The sequence below is a fragment of the Eptatretus burgeri genome, chromosome 9, assembly GCF_056783735.1.
Source record: "Eptatretus burgeri isolate ZD-2024b chromosome 9, Ebu_testis_v1, whole genome shotgun sequence".
Lineage (NCBI taxonomy): Eukaryota > Metazoa > Chordata > Myxini > Myxiniformes > Myxinidae > Eptatretus > Eptatretus burgeri.
The window spans coordinates 39,607,300-39,630,571 of NC_140969.1; the positions used below are offsets into that span (position 1 = coordinate 39,607,300).

The following is a 23,272-nucleotide window of genomic DNA, read 5'->3' on the forward strand; positions in this document are numbered from 1 at the left end:
TAATGCTGTCACACTAAAGCTTATCAACTTATAATCATATGATGGACATTTGTATGTGTGTCAAACACCTGACACGACTGCATATTTAGAGATGAATAATATATGTGGCACAAACTGCGAGTTTACGATGTCGAAGAACCGAGAGACAAATGGTGAGCAGGATGACAAAATATGGAATTTAAAACGACAAACTTCATCTTCAACCATAATACCCTCGATGTAAATTTGGGGGAAAGGTTTTGAAATGAAAAAAGTAAAAAGCAACTTAGAAAATATGCAGCACATGAAGACGAGATCAAACATCAAAAGCTTAAAGACAAAAAAGAAAAAAAACGACTAATGTTCACCTCCTAAGCGGATAACGTCTTTGTCCCATTGATTGCCGGATGCTGATGGACGCTTATCTGCACTGCGTATTACTCGGACGCTTGGCTGTGTCCCGGTAGCCAAGAACTGCTGCTGACACCTCAAAATGTCCTCCTCAGTCTCGCCATGCCGTGGTCGTTCCAGCAAGTCACGTGATTCCCTGCAGAGCAGGGAAGCAAGAAGTTTACCACCTGACCAATAACTGCTTTTCAGCAACATTATGTAGATTGTTTCATTGAATGAGTGAAGGTCAACCTCAGCACAAATTAGAATCGCATGACATATTGGGTTATGCCTTCACCTTCACCTTTTTTCTTTACATCCTCTAACTTACTAGTTTTTAAATTAATTCGCTTATTTGTTTTATTTACCTTTGTTTTAGTTATTTTTTCAATAAGACTTATTTGATATTTTTCACTTTCATTATGTTTTCCATTTATATACCAAGACTGAGATTTTCTCCACTCTTTAGTTTGATTAATACTTGGTTTAACCATTTATATATTGTGAAAAAACGCGGCGGTAGCCCTTAAAAAACCCTAACCCATCTTCCCATCGTTAAAACACAATCTATTCTATTCACTCTATCATACAATATCCATATGGAACACAATCTATTCCATTATCTAAAATAAATCTCTTATCATCAAAGGCTCCTAATGCCTTTTTATTTACTTCTTCACTATATATGTTATGTTTATAACTTCTTATTGTATTCATTTTCCTATATTCTTCTTTCTTATTCATCAAACAATTATAATAATTTCTAAAAGTTATTGATTTCTTTATTACATATTTCTTTATTCCCTTTAACCTCTTATCAATCTGTTCACCATACTTATAAGCATATGCCTTTGCTCTCAATCCAATAAACTCACTCATTACTTTTCCACCCAACTCATCCTTAAACTTACCAATAACCTTTTCATTCTTTTTGGAAAATAACTCACTCTTCTTGCTGAAATTACTTGTATCATATACTCCAATATTTTTCTTCATATCTTCATAAACATCATCAGTTTTTATATCTAGGATAAAACTATCAGTGTCCATATACAACAATGAAACATTTTCACCATACTCTTTCTTTAAGTCATTATACAAATAATCATACATCAATATCTTTGATAAATCAAGAACTGCTGTTCCAATATAAATTGGTTTATCCATTACAATACTTTCCTTTTTCATATGAATTGCAGAAAAGTTCTCTGAAAAAACCTCTTCTCTCTCAAAACTTGGTTTATTTATCAATCTCAAAGCTTCTTTCCAAGATGTTGCGAATCTAATGTTTTGCCTGTTTCTAACATTTTCCATAGTCTTTCCAAATACAGCATTATTCATTAATTTATAAAAGTCCCCTTCAAATTTTACTTTTGTATTTGCTCTCATATCTGTATTGAATTGAATATACTTTTTCACCCAAGGACTTTGTTTAAATTTTAAAACTCTATGAATTTTAGCTATTCTCAATCCTTCTCTCAAAAACTGTTTTAAGCTTCTCTGATGTAAAACATATCCCTCTTTATCATAGAATGTTGTTAATAACTTTTCTGTTGATTTGCCTTTAATATTAAAACTTTTATGATAATCACTGAACCATTCTTTCTTTGGGGTTTCTTTCTCACATGCAAAAGGAAGGTCTTTATGCTTATTATGAAGAACACTCGGGTACCTCAAATCAACTTCAAAATAATAACCTTCTTCTTCGTCATTCAATTCCTCTTGAGAAGAAATAACAATATTCATCAAAGCCTTTTCATAATCCTTTTCTTCCACCCACTCTAATTTACCATAAGGTAGAGATTGAGACATTGCCCATCCATACAAATTATTAGCATCAAAATACATCAAATAATTACTATCTTTTTCACTATCATAATTTGGGAGATATTTATTATTTGCTTTCGCATATCTTTTTGAACATACTTGTGATATTCCACCTCTCTTGGACTTCTCAATCATCAAAAGCATATCAACATCACTGATTAAATCTATATCTTGTTTTGTCATTTTCAACATTGCACTCCAAGCTAAACCAGGAGCTGTGAAATAGTGGGCAGGGTCTAATCCATAACAATTTTTATTATGACAGAGTGTTCTAAAAGCCTCAAACACATCAGCTAACAATAAAACATCTGTTTTTAGATATAAATCATGATATTCTCCAAGGTTCTTTATCTTAAATATTTTCCATATTTCTTGTGCGTGTTTATATTCCTTATCACTTATCTCTTCTTCATAAAGGTTATTATAGAAACTTTCTTTTGAAGGAAGTTGTGTTTCTTTAAATCTCATAAATGAATCCATATAATCATAAGGATAAATTCCCTTACTTGTAAGAATTTTCTCTTTACTTTGAATTTCATTCCTTGTTTGAATTTCCTCTCTCGTAAGAATTCCTTCTTTAATCAGAATTTCATCTTTAATCTGAATTTCCTCTTTAGTTCGAATTTTCTTTATAATTAGAATTTCATCTTCAGTTAGAATTTCTTCATTAATTAGTTTCCTCTTTACTTTGAATTCTCGCTTTAATCTGAATTTCCTCTTTAGTGAGAATTTCCTCTTTTGGAAAGAATGAATTAAGATTTGGAAAAGAGTCCGTGGAGCTTAGATTTGATGCGAGGTAGGCTAGTGGTGTTCCCATAAACTTGTAAGAATCTAGAAACCTAATACGAGTTAAAGGTTTTGTGAATATCATTTTTGAAAATGAAATATACTTTTGACTTGTGTTTGTTATGGCAGAAATATTCCCTGGTGTTTTTGAAAGTTCATTTATAAATAGATGTGTATCATAGTTGGCGCTGTTGTGAAGAAAGACTGGAATAAAAGAAGGTAATTTATAATTAAGATTACAACAGGAATGAGCGGGACCTCTATATTTACCAGTAAGATGACAATGGTCTCTAACTTTAGACTCCTTAATTTCCCCCTCACAAATATGACAGATATTGTTCATTCTAAATTCTAATTTTTCTTCTTTGGTTAATTTCATCGGTTCATTTGTTTCTTTCATTAATTTAGTGAGTCTTATACAATCCTTTTCTAATCGTTTTACAAACTCTTGTGAAGCATTTTTTCCACGATAATGTTCAAGTTTGTTATACTTTTCTCCAACAGATGATTTGATATAATAACAGAAACCACAAGGAATATGTTTTTGATATTTATTTGTATATGGTTCTTTTGGATTAGGAGAAGCAGTATTTATCTTTTTAAGGATACATTCAAAATCAGCGTATATCACAAATGGGTGCATGATAGATTTATTATAATCTTCAAAAGAAATCTTTTCACCAGGTTTAGGCATTGTAATTACAGCTGATTTATGATTACTACAATATTTTGAATGTTGTTCTAATCGTTCTTTTGTATGAAATGAATTAAGACATCGCTTACAAGGATATATTTTGTTTGCTGTTCTGAATACCTGAGAAGAGATTAATCTTGATAAATTATTGATGTATGTGTAATGTGAATTCTTTCCAACACTAAAATATAAAAGGTCAATGTGTGTTTCTTCATTTTTATAGTTGTTTGAAATTTTTAATATTTGAACTTTGTTTGTATCCGTTAATCCATATACATTAATAGAAAGATTATTCTTTTTCTCAAATTTAGGAATATCTGTTAGTGGCATTGGGAATTTAAAATCTTTAATGTCCAAGGTATTCTCATATTTCATATATTGTTTTACTCTTTCTGAATTACATTTTGGTGGATGAAAGTGAGCAAGAACAGACCAGAGAAAACATTTATTATCATTGTTCTTAATATTAACAACTGCCTTCTTTCGTTTTATTTCTTTTGGTAATTCAATATAAGAAGAAGCTTTAAGAGGGTTTGATTTTAGAATGTGTATATCTAAAAAGATGATTTTTTTAATATTGAATCCACTTCCTACCACTGTATTATCAACATCCTCCTCTTGTCTTGATAGTTCTTCATAAACCCCACTATTCAAAAAATCTTGAAATGATGTTATAAAATGAAGACCTGTTCTCATATAAGGAGTATGTTCTTCATCTTGTCTTTTCATATTCATTTTCACTCCCATATAAAACTTTAAAGTTTTCATTTCTTTTAATGTCTTTTTAATAAATTTTTCAACATCGGGTTTCACTATTTCAATTGATTCAGCTATTGATGATGGACCGGGTTCTCCAAATTGAAAAATCCTTATTTTTATATGCCCTTTAAATGCCCCATCAGTGTTTTTAATATAATAGTCTCCCTTTACTTTAAACTCATTTTTCTTGTGTTTTTGTGATTGAAGATGTTTATTATAACTACTCTTCAAAACATCCTTTGAACAGATATCACAATGTTTTCTTTCCAACTCAAGAGGAGATATTTGATGAAATAGATTAAATGTGTGTTTGTTGGTTCGGAGGTGTTTTCTATAATGTTTATATTCGTGATTACAAACATCGCAGTACGTTGTATTCACCATATTTATAGAATAAAACTTTGCTTAAACTAAAATTTTCTTGATGAAAATTTCGTTTAATTTATAGGTGAATCTGTGCTTAAAAACATTTTAGCCTCCAACTTTTTCACTTAATAAATACAATGTTTCAAGACACAAAAGACAAGTTTCAATCAATCTCTTCATCTGTTAAAGATACTGAGAAATATGTCAAGGATGTAAAATTGAACAAAGATAAATATAACAACTATTGGATAAAAACTATTATGGTAAATAATATGAGTTCTTCAATTTCCTTCAGTGGAAGGGCTTTTAGTATACCTGGTAGAACATCAATTAAAGTATCTCTAACAAAAGTTTCTCCTCTCCTTCTAGTAATATATTCAAAACTAGAAAAAGCAATGAAACAAGAAAAAGTATCAAAGAACAAAAACCTTCTGGATGAAGCTTTAGAAAGAAAAGATAAGACCATCTGTAATATGCAAGGAGAAATTTGTATTTTTTTCAACAACCCTAAAGATGTAAATCCTGATGAAATAAAGGATGTTAATATATCAGGTGAAATGACATTTCGTTCAATAGTAGTTAACGATAATTTTAAAATTACCTTTAATATAAAAAATGTTGTCGTTGAATCTGATAATGAAAAAAAGTATATCGATATCGATGGTAATATACAACTGAAAGTATAGATGAATTTCAGTTTAAGTAAAGTTTTACTTTATAAATATGCTAGACTTTCCTGATTCTCCATATGACAAATTTGAGAATTGTCCTGCGTGTGAAGACGGCGGATTAAACACAGAGTCAAAGCCTATAAACAATGTATATTCTGTGATTATCTTCTAATTAATGGTAATAAAAAATATAAAAAGGAAAATAATTCTTTTAGATTTACACCAAAAATGAATTACTTTACAAGATTGATTAGAGAAATGAATGTAAAGTATGAGGGTGATAACACACCTTTCCTTACAAGGGAAGAAACTGAGCGTATAAGAGAAATGTTCAAAGGATTGTTGTTGTATATTATTCATGGATGTAATTTTCAGGGAAATATCAACACAAGATGTTGTTTAAATAAAATAATGGATTATCTTGAAATTAAACCTGAACTTAGGATAAAATATAGAGTTTCTAAAAAAGCCAATAATTAATTAAATAACCTGTTTTTCAAATATATAAATGAATGATTTTTTACCTATTTGGGAAAATAAGATAAAATTTAACAACCATAAAAATCTCCCAAATTCATTAAGATGTCTCATAGTTGGTTCAAGTGGATGTGGAAAAACCTGCTTACTTTTAAAAAATGCTCCTCACTCCCAACTTTTTAGATAATGATAATTTAATAATTTTCACAAAGTCGAGTTTTCAACCAGAGTATCAACTACTCTCACAAGGTTTTAATGCTGGTCTTCAAAAAGAAGATATAATCGGTTTATTTAAACGTCAAAAAAACCTAAATGATTATAACATTGAAGATATAATTCAACTATTTTGTGATACACAGAGATGTAAAAAGAAATCAAATCCTATAACTTGTATTCTTAGTGATAATACGGATGATATACCGTCTCCCCAAGATTTGGATAAATCAAAAAGAACCTCGTTATCTTTGATGATTGTGTTAATGAGAGAAACCAAACGGTAATGGACAGCTACTACACAAGAGGAGACATTCTTCTTGTAATTGTATTTATCTTAGTCAATCGTACTTTCAACTTCCTCGTCGTTCCATCAGAAACAATGCTAATACTTTTATTTTATTCAAGTTAAATTCAATAGATATCAATAATTTTTGGAGAGATAATTGTTCTACATTATGTAGTAAAAAGAAATTTGAGGATTACATGAAGCACACGACTGAAAAATATAAATATATTGTTGTGAAACAAGATGAGATATTAAGGGATATATTTTTTGTTTATAAACAATTACATATATAAATGACAACTATTATTATAAATCTTGTGGGTAAATCTGCTTCTGGAAAAAACTTTCATAAATCAAGGTTCTTGTGTAGTACAAATGAGAATATTGTAAATTTACTTAAAAAACACCCCGTGATACGCATTGTATCAACAACAACTAGAGCAATAAGACCTGGAGAAGTAAAAGGTGAAGATTATCACTATATTTCAGTGGAGGAACATATGCGATTGAGGAATGAAGGACAAATATTTGAGGAGGTTTCTCTTGGTACAACAAAATATTCACATTGTAAGAGTGAGTTAAAGGAAACTAAAATCTGGTGGTGTTGGGATATTAGAAACTAATCCAGAAGGAGCAGAGACAAATTATTAAATATCTAGAGCGGGGTGAAGATTTTATCATTCGGTTTTGATGTTGATGAAGAAACTCAACGCAAAGCGTGAAAGCAGAGATGCAAGGATTAGTGAAGAAAAAATTACAACTCGCATTAATGTTAATAAAGAATTTGATGAAATATTTAAAGAAAAGGATTTATTTGAACACATCTACTTGAATGATGAAGAAAAGGAAAATTTCCCTGTTAATCTTTACAATTCATTAAATGATATTTTACAATAAATAAATGGATACAAAAGAAAGAGCAAGAAGATTTAAGGAACATCAAGAGTTGGTTTCAAAAAGTTGTAAAACAACAGGAAGACATAAGAAAACGCAGACAGAAACTAACGGGCGAAGAAGCATTTGAAAGAAAACAAGAGAAATTTTTTAAACCACTTTTAAAAACTTCCCAAGAAAAAATGAAAGATGTTTCCACAGTTCCCACAGTAGAATATACTCCCAGAAAGCTTCAAATGTTAAAAGATTTCAGTCAAATGACGGAGGAAGAATTAGAGCATTTAGGAGAATTAGAATATGATGATGAAGGTTTATTTCAACAACTGGAAGAGATTAATCAACCCCCTGATTATATTGTGAATGCTATTCAAAACAATGAATATTCAGCGGATTCAAAAACCAAAGCAGGACTCATTCCAACAGAACAACCAGCAATACCTTTTCTTGAACAAGATGAAATATTGCTGGTTGTTCTGTTGGAATGAGTCCTGCTTTGGTTTTTGAATCCGCTGAATATTCATTGTTTTGAATAGCATTCACAATATAATCAGGGGGTTGATTAATCTCTTCCAGTTGTTGAAATAAACCTTCATCATCATATTCTAATTCTCCTAAATGCTCTAATTCTTCCTCCGTCATTTGACTGAAATCTTTTAACATTTGAAGCTTTCTGGGAGTATATTCTACTGTGGGAACTGTGGAAACATCTTTCATTTTTTCTTGGGAAGTTTTTAAAAGTGGTTTAAAAATTTCTCTTGTTTTCTTTCAAATGCTTCTTCGCCCGTTAGTTTCTGTCTGCGTTTCTTCTTTATGTCTTCCTGTTGTTTTACAACTTTTGAAACCAACTCTTGATGTTCCTTAAATCTTCTTGCTCTTTCTTTTGTATCCATTTATTTATTGTAAAATATCATTTAATGAATTGTAAAGATTAACAGGGAAATTTTCCTTTTCTTCATCATTCAAGTAGATGTGTTCAAATAAATCCTTTTCTTTAAATATTTCATCAAATTCTTTATTAACATTAATGCGAGTTGTAATTTCTTCTTCACTAATCCTTGCATCTCTGCTTTTCATACGTTTGCGTTGAGTTTCTTCATCAACATCAAAACCGAATGATAAAATCTTCACCCCGCTCAGATATTTAATAATTTGTCTCGTTCCTTCTGGATTAGTTTCTAATATCCCAACACCACCAGATTTTAGTTTCCTTAACTCACTCTTACAATGTGAATATTTTGTTGTACCAAGAGAAACCTCCTCAAATATTTGTCCTTCATTCCTCAATCGCATATGTTCCTCCACTGAAATATAGTGATAATCTTCACCTTTTACTTCTCCAGGTCTTATTGCTCTAGTTGTTGTTGATACAATGCGTATCACGGGGTGTTTTTTAAGTAAATTTACAATATTCTCATTTGTACTACACAAGAACCTTGATTTATGAAAGTTTTTTCCAGAAGCAGATTTACCCACAAGATTTATAATAATAGTTGTCATTTATATATGTAATTGTTTATAAAACAAAAAATATATCCCTTAATATCTCATCTTGTTTCACAACAATATATTTATATTTTTCAGTCGTGTGCTTCATGTAATCCTCAAATTTCTTTTTACTACATAATGTAGAACAATTATCTCTCCAAAAATTATTGATATCTATTGAATTTAACTTGAATAAAATAAAAGTATTAGCATTGTTTCTGATGGAACGACGAGGAAGTTGAAAGTACGATTGACTAAGATAAATACAATTACAAGAAGAATGTCTCCCTCTTGTGTAGTAGCTGTCCATTACCGTTTGGTTTCTCTCATTAACACAATCATCAAAGATAACGAGGTTCTTTTTTGATTTATCCAAATCTTGGGGAGACGGTATATCATCCGTATTATCACTAAGAATACAAGTTATAGGATTTGATTTCTTTTTACATCTCTGTGTATCACAAAATAGTTGAATTATATCTTCAATGTTATAATCATTTAGGTTTTTTTGACGTTTAAATAAACCGATTATATCTTCTTTTGAAGACCAGCATTAAAACCTTGTGAGAGTAGTTGATACTCTGGTTGAAAACTCGACTTTGTGAAAATTATTAAATTATCATAATCTAAAAAGTTGGGAGTGAGGAGCATTTTTAAAAGTAAGCAGGTTTTTCCACATCCACTTGAACCAACTATGAGACATCTTAATGAATTTGGGAGATTTTTATGGTTGTTAAATTTTATCTTATTTTCCCAAATAGGTAAAAAATCATTCATTTATATATTTGAAAAACAGGTTATTTAATTTATTATTGGCTTTTTTAGAAACTCTATATTTTATCCTAAGTTCAGGTTTAATTTCAAGATAATCCATTATTTTATTTATACAATATCTTGTGTTGATATTTCCCTGAAAATTACATCCATGAATAATATACAACAACAATCCTTTGAACATTTCTCTTATACGTTCAGTTTCTTCCCTTGTAAGGAAAGGTGTGTTATCACCCTCATACTTTACATTCATTTCTCTAATCAATCTTGTAAAGTAATTCATTTTTGGTGTAAATCTAAAAGAATTATTTTCCTTTTTATATTTTTTATTATCATTAATTAGAAGATAATCACAGAATATACATTGTTTATAGGCTTTTGACTCTGTGTTTAATCCCCGTCTTTCACACGCAGGACAATTCTCAAATTTGTCATATGGAGAATCAGGAAAGTCTAGCATATTTATAAAGTAAAACTTTACTTAAACTGAAATTCATCTATACTTTCAGTTGTATATTACCATCGATATCGATATACTTTTTTCATTATCAGATTCAACGACAACATTTTTTATATTAAAGGTAATTTTAAAATTATCGTTAACTACTATTGAACGAAATGTCATTTCACCTGATATATTAACATCCTTTATTTCATCAGGATTTACATCTTTAGGGTTGTTGAAAAAATACAAATTTCTCCTTGCATATTACAGATGGTCTTATCTTTTCTTTCTAAAGCTTCATCCATAAGGTTTTTGTTCTTTGATACTTTTTCTTGTTTCATTGCTTTTTCTAGTTTTGAATATATTACTAGAAGGAGAGGAGAAACTTTTGTTAGAGATACTTTAATTGATGTTCTACCAGGTATACTAAAAGCCCTTCCACTGAAGGAAATTGAAGAACTCATATTATTTACCATAATAGTTTTTATCCAATAGTTGTTATATTTATCTTTGTTCAATTTTACATCCTTGACATATTTCTCAGTATCTTTAACAGATGAAGAGATTGATTGAAACTTGTCTTTTGTGTCTTGAAACATTGTATTTATTAAGTGAAAAAGTTGGAGGATAAAATGTTTTTAAGCACAGATTCACCTATAAATTAAACGAAATTTTCATCAAGAAAATTTTAGTTTAAGCAAAGTTTTATTCTATAAATATGGTGAATACAACGTACTGCGATGTTTGTAATCACGAATATAAACATTATAGAAAACACCTCCGAACCAACAAACACACATTTAATCTATTTCATCAAATATCTCCTCTTGAGTTGGAAAGAAAACATTGTGATATCTGTTCAAAGGATGTTTTGAAGAGTAGTTATAATAAACATCTTCAATCACAAAAACACAAGAAAAATGAGTTTAAAGTAAAGGGAGACTATTATATTAAAAACACTGATGGGGCATTTAAAGGGCATATAAAAATAAGGATTTTTCAATTTGGAGAACCCGGTCCATCATCAATAGCTGAATCAATTGAAATAGTGAAACCCGATGTTGAAAAATTTATTAAAAAGACATTAAAAGAAATGAAAACTTTAAAGTTTTATATGGGAGTGAAAATGAATATGAAAAGACAAGATGAAGAACATACTCCTTATATGAGAACAGGTCTTCATTTTATAACATCATTTCAAGATTTTTTGAATAGTGGGGTTAATGAAGAACTATCAAGACAAGAGGAGGATGTTGATAATACAGTGGTAGGAAGTGGATTCAATATTAAAAAAATCATCTTTTTAGATATACACATTCTAAAATCAAACCCTCTTAAAGCTTCTTCTTATATTGAATTACCAAAAGAAATAAAACGAAAGAAGGCAGTTGTTAATATTAAGAACAATGATAATAAATGTTTTCTCTGGTCTGTTCTTGCTCACTTTCATCCACCAAAATGTAATTCAGAAAGAGTAAAACAATATATGAAATATGAGAATACCTTGGACATTAAAGATTTTAAATTCCCAATGCCACTAACAGATATTCCTAAATTTGAGAAAAAGAATAATCTTTCTATTAATGTATATGGATTAACTGATACAAACAAAATTCAAATATTAAAAATTTCAAACAACTATAAAAATGAAGAAACACACATTGACCTTTTATATTTTAGTGTTGGAAAGAATTCACATTACACATACATCAATAATTTATCAAGATTAATCTCTTCTCAGGTATTCAGAACAGCAAACAAAATATATCCTTGTAAGCGATGTCTTAATTCATTTCATACAAAAGAACGATTAGAACAACATTCAAAATATTGTAGTAATCATAAATCAGCTGTAATTACAATGCCTAAACCTGGTGAAAAGATTTATTTTGAAGATTATAATAAATCTATCATGCACCCATTTGTGATATACGCTGATTTTGAATGTATCCTTAAAAAGATAAATACTGCTTCTCCTAATCCAAAAGAACCATACCTGTATACAAATAAATATCAAAAACATATTCCTTGTGGTTTCTGTTATTATATCAAATCATCTGTTGGAGAAAAGTATAACAAACTTGAACATTATCGTGGAAAAAATGCTTCACAAGAGTTTGTAAAACGATTAGAAAAGGATTGTATAAGACTCACTAAATTAATGAAAGAAACAAATGAACCGATGAAATTAACCAAAGAAGAAAAATTAGAATTTAGAATGAACAATATCTGTCATATTTGTGAGGGGGAAATTAAGGAGTCTAAAGTTAGAGACCATTGTCATCTTACTGGTAAATATAGAGGTCCCGCTCATTCCTGCTGTAATCTTAATTATAAATTACCTTCTTTTATTCCAGTCTTTCTTCACAACAGCGCCAACTATGATACACATCTATTTATAAATGAACTTTCAAAAACACCAGGGAATATTTCTGCCATAACAAACACAAGTCAAAAGTATATTTCATTTTCAAAAATGATATTCACAAAACCTTTAACTCGTATTAGGTTTCTAGATTCTTACAAGTTTATGGGAACACCACTAGCCTATCTCGCATCAAATCTAAGCTCCACGGACTCTTTTCCAAATCTTAATTCATTCTTTCCAAAAGAGGAAATTCTCACTAAAGAGGAAATTCAGATTAAAGAGAGAATTCAAAGTAAAGAGGAAACTCTAATTAATGAAGAAATTCTAACTGAAGATGAAATTCTAATTATAAAGAAAATTTGAACTAAAGAGGAAATTCAGATTAAAGATGAAATTCTGATTAAAGAAGGAATTCTTACGAGAGAGGAAATTCAAACAAGGAATGAAATTCAAAGTAAAGAGAAAATTCTTACAAGTAAGGGAATTTATCCTTATGATTATATGGATTCATTTATGAGATTTAAAGAAACACAACTTCCTTCAAAAGAAAGTTTCTATAATAACCTTTATGAAGAAGAGATAAGTGATAAGGAATATAAACACGCACAAGAAATATGGAAAATATTTAAGATAAAGAACCTTGGAGAATATCATGATTTATATCTAAAAACAGATGTTTTATTGTTAGCTGATGTGTTTGAGGCTTTTAGAACACTCTGTCATAATAAAAATTGTTATGGATTAGACCCTGCCCACTATTTCACAGCTCCTGGTTTAGCTTGGAGTGCAATGTTGAAAATGACAAAACAAGATATAGATTTAATCAGTGATGTTGATATGCTTTTGATGATTGAGAAGTCCAAGAGAGGTGGAATATCACAAGTATGTTCAAAAAGATATGCGAAAGCAAATAATAAATATCTCCCAAATTATGATAGTGAAAAAGATAGTAATTATTTGATGTATTTTGATGCTAATAATTTGTATGGATGGGCAATGTCTCAATCTCTACCTTATGGTAAATTAGAGTGGGTGGAAGAAAAGGATTATGAAAAGGCTTTGATGAATATTGTTATTTCTTCTCAAGAGGAATTGAATGACGAAGAAGAAGGTTATTATTTTGAAGTTGATTTGAGGTACCCGAGTGTTCTTCATAATAAGCATAAAGACCTTCCTTTTGCATGTGAGAAAGAAACCCCAAAGAAAGAATGGTTCAGTGATTATCATAAAAGTTTTAATATTAAAGGCAAATCAACAGAAAAGTTATTAACAACATTCTATGATAAAGAGGGATATGTTTTACATCAGAGAAGCTTAAAACAGTTTTTGAGAGAAGGATTGAGAATAGCTAAAATTCATAGAGTTTTAAAATTTAAACAAAGTCCTTGGGTGAAAAAGTATATTCAATTCAATACAGATATGAGAGCAAATACAAAAGTAAAATTTGAAGGGGACTTTTATAAATTAATGAATAATGCTGTATTTGGAAAGACTATGGAAAATGTTAGAAACAGGCAAAACATTAGATTCGCAACATCTTGGAAAGAAGCTTTGAGATTGATAAATAAACCAAGTTTTGAGAGAGAAGAGGTTTTTTCAGAGAACTTTTCTGCAATTCATATGAAAAAGGAAAGTATTGTAATGGATAAACCAATTTATATTGGAACAGCAGTTCTTGATTTATCAAAGATATTGATGTATGATTATTTGTATAATGACTTAAAGAAAGAGTATGGTGAAAATGTTTCATTGTTGTATATGGACACTGATAGTTTTATCCTAGATATAAAAACTGATGATGTTTATGAAGATATGAAGAAAAATATTGGAGTATATGATACAAGTAATTTCAGCAAGAAGAGTGAGTTATTTTCCAAAAAGAATGAAAAGGTTATTGGTAAGTTTAAGGATGAGTTGGGTGGAAAAGTAATGAGTGAGTTTATTGGATTGAGAGCAAAGGCATATGCTTATAAGTATGGTGAACAGATTGATAAGAGGTTAAAGGGAATAAAGAAATATGTAATAAAGAAATCAATAACTTTTAGAAATTATTATAATTGTTTGATGAATAAGAAAGAAGAATATAGGAAAATGAATACAATAAGAAGTTATAAACATAACATATATAGTGAAGAAGTAAATAAAAAGGCATTAGGAGCCTTTGATGATAAGAGATTTATTTTAGATAATGGAATAGATTGTGTTCCATATGGATATTGTATGATAGAGTGAATAGAATAGATTGTGTTTTAACGATGGGAAGATGGGTTAGGGTTTTTTAAGGGCTACCGCCCCGTTTTTTCACAATATATAAATGGTTAAACCAAGTATTAATCAAACTAAAGAGTGGAGAAAATCTCAGTCTTGGTATATAAATGGAAAACATAATGAATGTGAAAAATATCAAATAAGTCTTATTGAAAAAATAACTAAAACAAAGGTAAATAAAACAAATAAGCGAATTAATTTAAAAACTAGTAAGTTAGAGGATGTAAAGAAAAAATGAATATCCTTGAATGGACTGAAAACTTTGATGGTTATCAATTGAACAATGAAAAAACAATTTACTATAATCTCAAAATGATATGTGGCTCAGGAGGTGGCCAGATGAGAGCATTAAGAGAAGTTTATCATTTCGTAATGGCACAAAAGGGGTATCTTCAAAAATATAAAGATTCAAATGTTTTGTTTGTCAATATTTTAGATGGGGATTATTGTGCAAAGAAAATTAAACTATTGAAGGAATTTGAGAATGAACAAATCTTTATAGGTTCAATGAGTGAGCTGTTCAACCCCCAGGTGTTCAATTCAATGAGGTTCAACCTCCAAGTTAAAAGGGGAGACAAATAAATATACCTTGGGATAAAAAGGGGGTTTATTTTTAAGGAAAAAAAAAGGGAATCGCTGAAAATCCCCCATTCATTTACATGGGGAAAAGTGAGCCAGAATCAGTATTCTTACCCTACTCCTGCTGATACCTGGGGGGAACAAAGTACGGAGAGGGCAAAGGGTGCAAGTTCAGATATGAGGCAGAAAAAGACAGAGAGACCGCTGATCTGTTGCCGATGGCGAAGTGAGAGGCCCATAGACTCGGCTTCATGGCGAGAGATTCCAAAGATTTTGAAAGCCTTGATTTCCATGGCATCAAGCTGAGTAAGATGTGAGGCAGGGGAGTCAACCCAGAGGGGAGAACCATACTCCATCGAGCTGCGGATAAAAACCTTGAAGGTGGACAGGAGCTCAGGTGTGTCATACAAGGACTTTGCATGACAGAGGATGCCCAGTCGGCATCTGGCTTTAGAGGAAATTTTGAAATGTGGTTTGCCCAAGAGAGATCATAGCTCATATTGAGACCCAAGGGTTTGAGTGACTGAAGCTCTTTGAGAGGGTTGTTGAGAAAGTAGATGGAAGGGTTTGCCATATGGTGCATTTGGAAAGAGAGAGAGAGATAGCGAGTGTGTGGGATTTCTCAGGATTGAAAGACATGTTCCAAGTATTTGAACAGTTTGTGATTTTGTCAAGGTCTGAGGAGAGGGAGGAGGCTGCTGTCTGTCTGTCCGAAGCACGAGAGATGTCACAGCAGAGAATGGAGTAATCAACAAAGAGATAAAGAGGATTTTCCAGAGTCAGTGAGATATATAGCATATTTCAAAAGGTTGGAGACGGATTTGGACGAAACTTAGAGGATGAGTTGGGTCGGTGAAAAGAACAAGCCAATTATATTTTCATAAATAAGGGCCGGATCCAGATCCGGCCTATCAGTGGGATACAAAATGTAAACTGTTCAGCCTGGCGGACAAATCTGCTCCACCAAGTGCCATTCCAGTTGAAAACGTGAGACATGTGTATCATGTACAAGCCTCTTCTGTGTGTTATTGTAAATGTGAGACATGTGTGTGCTCATTTACATGCAAGTCTCTCCTGTGTGTTATTACCTCCACCACCGAAGGTGAAGAAGGTTATGTTTTCAACCCTCTCTGTTTGTCTGTCTTGTGTGCAGCATATCTCAAAAAGTTCCCTACGGATTCGGATGAAATTTGGTGGGCAGGTTGGGTGTGTGACAGGAAACGAACTGATTAGATTTTGGTGTAGATCCGGATCTGACGACTAGAAGTGATTCTTCACCACTTAGAGATGCCAAAAATGATACACAGCACGATATCACAAAATGTGGTGGACAGATTCGTTTGAAACTTAGTGGACATGATGGGTATGTGACAAGGAAGAATTTATTCAATTTTGGTGAAGATCTGAATTCGGATGTGATAATTTTTTAAGTGATTCTTCACCATTGAGAGAATGGGCTAAACTGATGCATAGCATGATATCTCAAAAAGTTGTGGAAGGATTCAGACGAAACTTGGTGGACAGGCCGGGTGTGTCGCAAGGACAAATTGATTCGATTTTGGTGAAGATCCGAATGCGGATCTGGATACGAGAATTATATAATTTTTAAAGTGATTCTTCACCATTGAGAGATAAGGCCAAAAACGATATAGTACTTTATAGCACGATATTTCAAAAATGTATTGGGCCCAATATGTCCTTGTGGATCAAGCAATGTGTGGTGGAAGGTGTGCGCTCTACCGAGTGCCCTTCTAGTTAACCTCCGCCATCTTCGAAGATGGATGGAGGTTACTGTTTTAACCCCTTTCTGTTTGTTTATTACTTACGAAATCTAAAGATTTCGAAAGTATATTGATGCCTTCCGTTTCTGTTTGTTTGTTTGTTTGTTTGTTTGTAGGCACGATAACTCGAGAACGGAAGAAGCTACCAATGTCAAATTACACCACGTGATTCAGGAAGGTGATGGCTAATGCTGATTAGATTTTGGTCAAAATCGGTCAAAGGTCTAGGTCACGGTGAGGTCAAATATTCGATTTTTGATGGTTTGGTACAGATAACTCGAGAACGGAAGAAGCTACCAATGTCAAATTACACCACGTGATTCAGGAGGCTGATGGCTAGTGCTGATTAGATCTTGGTTAAAATCGGTCAAAGGTCAAGGTCACAGTGAGGTCAAGCATCCAAAAAATGATCACTCGAGAACGGAAGAAGCTTCCAATGTCAAATTACACCACGTGATTCAGGAGGGTGGTGGCTCGCGCTGATTAGATTTTGGTCAAAATCGGTCAAAGGTCAAGGTCACAGTGAGGTCAAACATCCAAAACATTCGATTTTTGATGGTTTGGTACAGAATCATCGTAGAAACTTCTGGTTTGTGTCGCTACCTTCTCAAGAGACAGCTTTTATGAGACAAGGTCAGAGGTCAAGTTGACGATTTCGTAAGTACCAGTCTATGACTGCTTGTTTGTTTGTTTGTTTCTTATCTTGCCAAAACGAAGTTTTGCAAGATATGTTAATCAGCTTGTATGTTTTAAAAATTTTTTTTTTTTTTTTTTGTCTGTAATCACGTATAAAAAATTCTGCAGAACAGTTTTCATCGGAAATTTTTGTAACTTCGCATATCAGAGGCCTATAGAGGTCCCTTTCAGTGCACAAAATTTTGAAGGTCAAGGTCAAAGGTCAAGGTCACTTTGGCGCAAATCAGGGGAGTCGAAGAAACCATTATTTTTTGAATAATTTTGATCGGATCGTCTTCAAACTTCATGGGAATATAGTTCATGGTCTGACGCTCAGCTGATTAATTTTTGGTGGCGATTGGCCTTGACCTTCATATGTTTTTTTTTTTGTTTTTTTTGGTCTGTAATCACATTTAAATCACTCTGCTGAGCACAGTTATCATTGGAAATTTTTGTAACTTCACATATCAGAGGCCTATAGGAGGTCCCTTTCAGCGCATAAAATTTTGAAGGTCAAGGTCAAAGGTCAAGGTTACTTTGTCGCAAATCAGGGGAGTCGACGAAACCCTTATTTTTTGAGTAATTTTGATCGGATAGTCTTCAAACTTCATGGGAATATAATTCATGGTCTGGCGCTCAGCTGATTAATTTTTTGGTGGCGATTGACCTTGACCTTCATGGTTAGTGCCTCAGGTCAAACATATTTGACCCCAAGGTCAAATTTTCAAGTTTTAGGAACCATATTGTGTAGTACCTCAAATTGAACACCTCGATGAGTGCTTTCTAGATATGTCAAGCTTGAGACATTATGACGTCATTTGGTGACGTTATGAGGCAAACGCATATTTTTCATGGTTACTCTGTAGAACGATTCTCATCAGAATCTCTCGTAGGCAGATATTCCTCAAGGAGTCGCTCCTGGTGGATAGCAGCTCTGTTCACCTCAGTGTGACCTTAAAGAAGTCACACGTGGTCACCTTTTGGCAAGATACGGGTCACCCTGCGGGTGACATTGGTTTATTTGTTTGTAGGCACGATAACTCGAGAACGGAAGAAGCTCCCAATGTCAAATTACACCACGTGATTCAGGAGGGTGATCGCTAGTGCTGATTAGATTTTGGTCAAAATCGGTCAAAGGTCAAGGTCACAGTGAGGTCAAATATTCGATTTTTGATGGTTTGGTACAGATAACTCGAGAACAGAAGAAGCTACCAATGTCAAATTACACCACCTGATTCAGGAGGGTGATGGCTAGTGCTGATTAGATTTTGGTCAAAATCAGTCAACGGTTAAGGTCACAGTGAGATCAAACATTCGATTTTTGATGGTTTGGAACAGAATCATCGTAGAAACCTCTGGTTTGCGTCGCTACCTTCTCTAGAGACAGCTTTTATTAGACAAGGTCAGAGGTCAAGTTGACGATTTCGTAAGTACCAGTCTATGACTGCTTGTTACTTACGAAATCTAAAGATTTCGTAAGTATATTGATGCCTTCCACTTCTGTTTGTTTGTTTGTTTGTTTGTTTGTTTGTAGGCACGATAACTCGGGAACGGAAGAAGCTACCAATGTCAAATTACACCACGTGATTCAGGAGGCTGATGGCTAGTGCTGATTAGATTTTGGTCAAAATCGGTCAAAGGTCAAGGTCACAGTGAGGTCAAACATCCAAAAAATGATAACTCGAGAATGGAAGAAGCTTCCAATGTCAAATTACACCACGTGATTCAGGAGGGTGATGGCTAGTGCTGATTATATTTTGGTCAAAATCAGTCAACGGTCAAGGTCATAGTGAGGTCAAACATTCGATTTTTGATGGTTTGGTACAGAATCATCGTAGAAACTTCTGGTTTGTGTTGCTACATTCTCCAGAGACAGCTTTTATTAGACAAGGTCAGAGGTCAAGTTGACGATTCCGTAAGTACCAGTCTATGACTGCTTGTTACTTATGAAATCTAAAAATTTCGTAAGTATTTGGACGCCGGGATGGGGGTACATTTCCAGAGGCCGAGCCTCGCGTTAGATGTAATGCCGTAATGATGTCTCCACGAAAAGAGTATGACAGAGGGACGGAGAAATCTGAATTCTTTGTCATATAATTTTTTTTAATGGTGAGGCATCACCCTAATGCTACATATTTAACTCAGAAAATTACTTCCTTTCTATTCCATTTGAAAATTGCTTCCTCTAATTACCATGGTGGCCTTAGTGGTAAGCACACCAGACGACTATCCCAGGGGTTATCAGTTGAAATATGTGTGTATATATATATATATATATATATATATATATATATATATATATATATATATATATATATATATATATGTATATATATATGTATATATGTGTGTATATATATATATATATATATATATATATATATATATATATATGTATATATGTGTGTGTATATATATATATATATTTATATATATATATGTGTATATATATATATGTGTATATATATGTAGTGAAATATATATATATATTGATGCCTTCCGCTTCTGTTTGTTTGTTTGTTTGTTTGTAGGCACGATAACTCAAGAACGGAAGAAGCTACCAATTTCAAATTGCACCACGTGATTCAGGAGGGCGATGGCTAGTGCTGATTAGATTTTGGTCAAAATCGGTCAACGGTCAAGGTCACAGTGAGGTCAAACATTCGATTTTTGATGGTTTGGTACAGAATCATCGTAGAAACTTCTGGTTTGTGTCGCTACCTTCTCCAGACACAGCTTTTATTAGACAAGGTCAGCGGTCAAGTTGACGATTTCGGAAGTACCAGTCTATGACTGCTTGTTTGTTTGTTTGTTTGTTTGTAGGCACGATAACTCCAGAACGGAAGAAACTACCAATGTCAAATTCCACCACGTGATTCAGGAGAGTGATGGCTAGTGCTGATTAGGTTTTGGTCAAAATCGGTCAAAGGTCAAGGTCACAGTGAGGTCAAACATCCAAAAAATGATAACTCGATAATGGAAGAAGCTCCCAATGTCAAATTACACCACGTGATTCAGGAGGGTGGTGGCTCGCGCTGATTAGATTTTGGTCAAAATCGGTCAAAGGTCAAGGTCACACTGAGGTCAAGCATCCAAAACATTCGATTTTTGATGATTTGGTACAGAATCATCGTAGAAACTTCTGGTTTGCATCGCTACCTTCTCTGGAGACAGCTTTTATTAGACAAGGTCAGAGGTCAAGTTGACGATTTCGTAAGTACCAGTCTATGACTGCTTGTTTGTTTGTTTGTTTGTTTGTAGGCACGATAACTCGAGAACGGAAGAAGCTACCAATGTCAAATTACACCACGTGATTCAGGAGGGTGATGGCTAGTGCTGATTAGATTTTGGTCAAAATCGGTCAAAGGTCAAGGTCACAGTGAGGTCAAACATAATTCCGTAAATTCATGTGGAGAAATGGAGTATTTTTGCTTCGCTCGACATTACGAGTTCGTTTTAACTTCAATTTTAATTTTGTCTTCGGTTTTTGCGATCGCTTAGGACGCTTAAAACTCGGTTGTCGAAATTCTGGTAAAAATCGGATGTTTTGGAGACGTTTTAAGATTGTATAAAAAAATATTTCACTTGACGCGTCACGGGTCGTCCCATGATGCAGTGCGCTCGAGCAGACGTGTCGTTGAGTTACGTTAAGGTATAATATAATTGCGTGGAGAAATGGAGATTTTTGCTTTGGTTGACGTTACGATTTTTGATGGTTTGATACAGAATCATCGTAGAAACTTCTGGGTTGCGTCGCTACCTTCTCAAGAGACAGCTTTTATTAGACAAGGTCAGAGGTCAAGTTGACGATTTTGTAAGTACCAGTCTATGACTGCTTGTTTGTTTGTTTGTGAACAGTATTTCAGAAAAACTCCTCGACGGATTTTGACGAAACTTGGTGGGGGGGGGGGGGTTAGGTATGGTCCAAGGATCATGCCATTAAATTTTGGACTTGGTCCCCCCACCCCCCCCAAAAAAAATTGTTAGAGAAAAAATGTTTTTTGTTTTTTTTTGCATTTCTACAAGTTTTAAGTGATTTCCAACCACCCCCCCCCCAAAATTATTTTTTTACCCTCCCCCCAAAAAATGCAGAAATTTTTTTTTTGCATTTCTTCATGTTTTAAGTGATTTCCAACCCCCCAAAGAAATTGTTACCCCCCCCCCCAAAAAAAATAAATATATATTTTTAGGCATTTCTACATGTTTTAACTGATTTCCAATCCCTCCCCCCAAAAAATTACCCCCCCCAAAAAAAGAAAAATATATATTTTGCATTTCTACATGTTTTAAGTGATTTCCAACCCTCCCCCTCCCAAAAAATTTTTTTTAGAGAAAAAAAATTTTTGCAACTTTTTTTTAAACAAATTTTCGATTTTTTTTTTTTTTTTTGCATTTTTACATGTTTTAAGTGATTTCCAACCCCCCCCCCCCCCCCCCGCAAAAAAAAGTTGGAGAAAAGAACTACAACTCAGCACTGTTGACATCATATTTAATGAATAAGATATAAGGTTCACTTGAGTGACCCAGCAGTATTGGCGGCGGAGGTTTTGCACTCTCCCTAGTGCTCCCCCTCTAGTTGTAAATGTGAAACGTGTGTCCTGATTTACAAGTCTCTGTGTGTGATTGTAAATGTGAGACGTGTGTGCTCATGTATGTGGCTTTCCTGTATTCTATTTTAAATGTGAAACGTGTATGCTCGTTTACAAGTCTGTACAAATTTTATACTTTGCTATCCATTGAACCTGGACAGCAAAAAAAATTCTAAGTAGTACTGATATAGCACTGTATATGCCGTCTTTACAATAAATAACTTATTTCATCAACAAGTACACCTGCTCCTTACTGCAGCAGTAGGAAGGGTCATGTAATTATCCTCTCTGGGGTATGTAGATTATAGGTCTTGGCTTGGGGTCCGTTTATCTGTGAGGTACGTGATAATCATACAATGCCTCAAGAACGTTGGGTTTCTTCCCTTTCAGTTTAGTGTTAAACAGCAGTAATGACTGTTCAAAAAGGTAATCATACGTGTTTGTGGTTTGTCATGTTTTTTATTTCTGGTTTGAGTGCCCCACAATAAGCTATTTATTGATGTGAACACAACATTTGTCCAAATTTGAAAAAGAAACGCTAAGGGGAAGGAGGAGGAGATTGGGACCATACTCTGTGCAGAGCGTTGGTGCTGCCTAAGCAGTCTCCTTGGCTGTTGGGTACAATCCTGGACGGGTCGCCACTCCGACACAGTATACCATTGCCGACCTTGGAAGGATGACAGGACAAGTTAACCCCACCTGGTATTAATTCAACAGCTGAGTGGGATTTGAACTCAGGACCCTCGGATCCAAAGTCCACCACCCTAACCATTAAGCCAACGACAATGGGAAGTGGGTTGAATATTAGTATTAACTAGACGACCCGTGAACCCGTTGGGTTCCCTTTGTGACAGCGGTTGATAAAAAAATCATTTCAAAAAAAACAACAACAAAGATCCAGAAAACTAAACCGCTGAGGTTGTTTGCATTTATCAAATAATCCCAAAGAGTAGTTGACTGAAT

The 23,272-nt window shown here is 33.1% G+C and overlaps 1 protein-coding gene across 1 annotated transcript in view; it reads right to left on the minus strand.

The window, feature by feature from the left end:
* Positions 1-23,272, minus strand: part of RPAP1 (RNA polymerase II associated protein 1) — a 160,440-nt gene that overhangs the window by 135,774 nt on the left and 1,394 nt on the right. Inside the window, exon 2 of the mRNA XM_085894861.1 lies at positions 348-526. Coding sequence (XP_085750987.1) covers positions 348-526 — 179 coding nt within the window. The remainder of the gene's footprint in view (positions 1-347; positions 527-23,272) is intronic.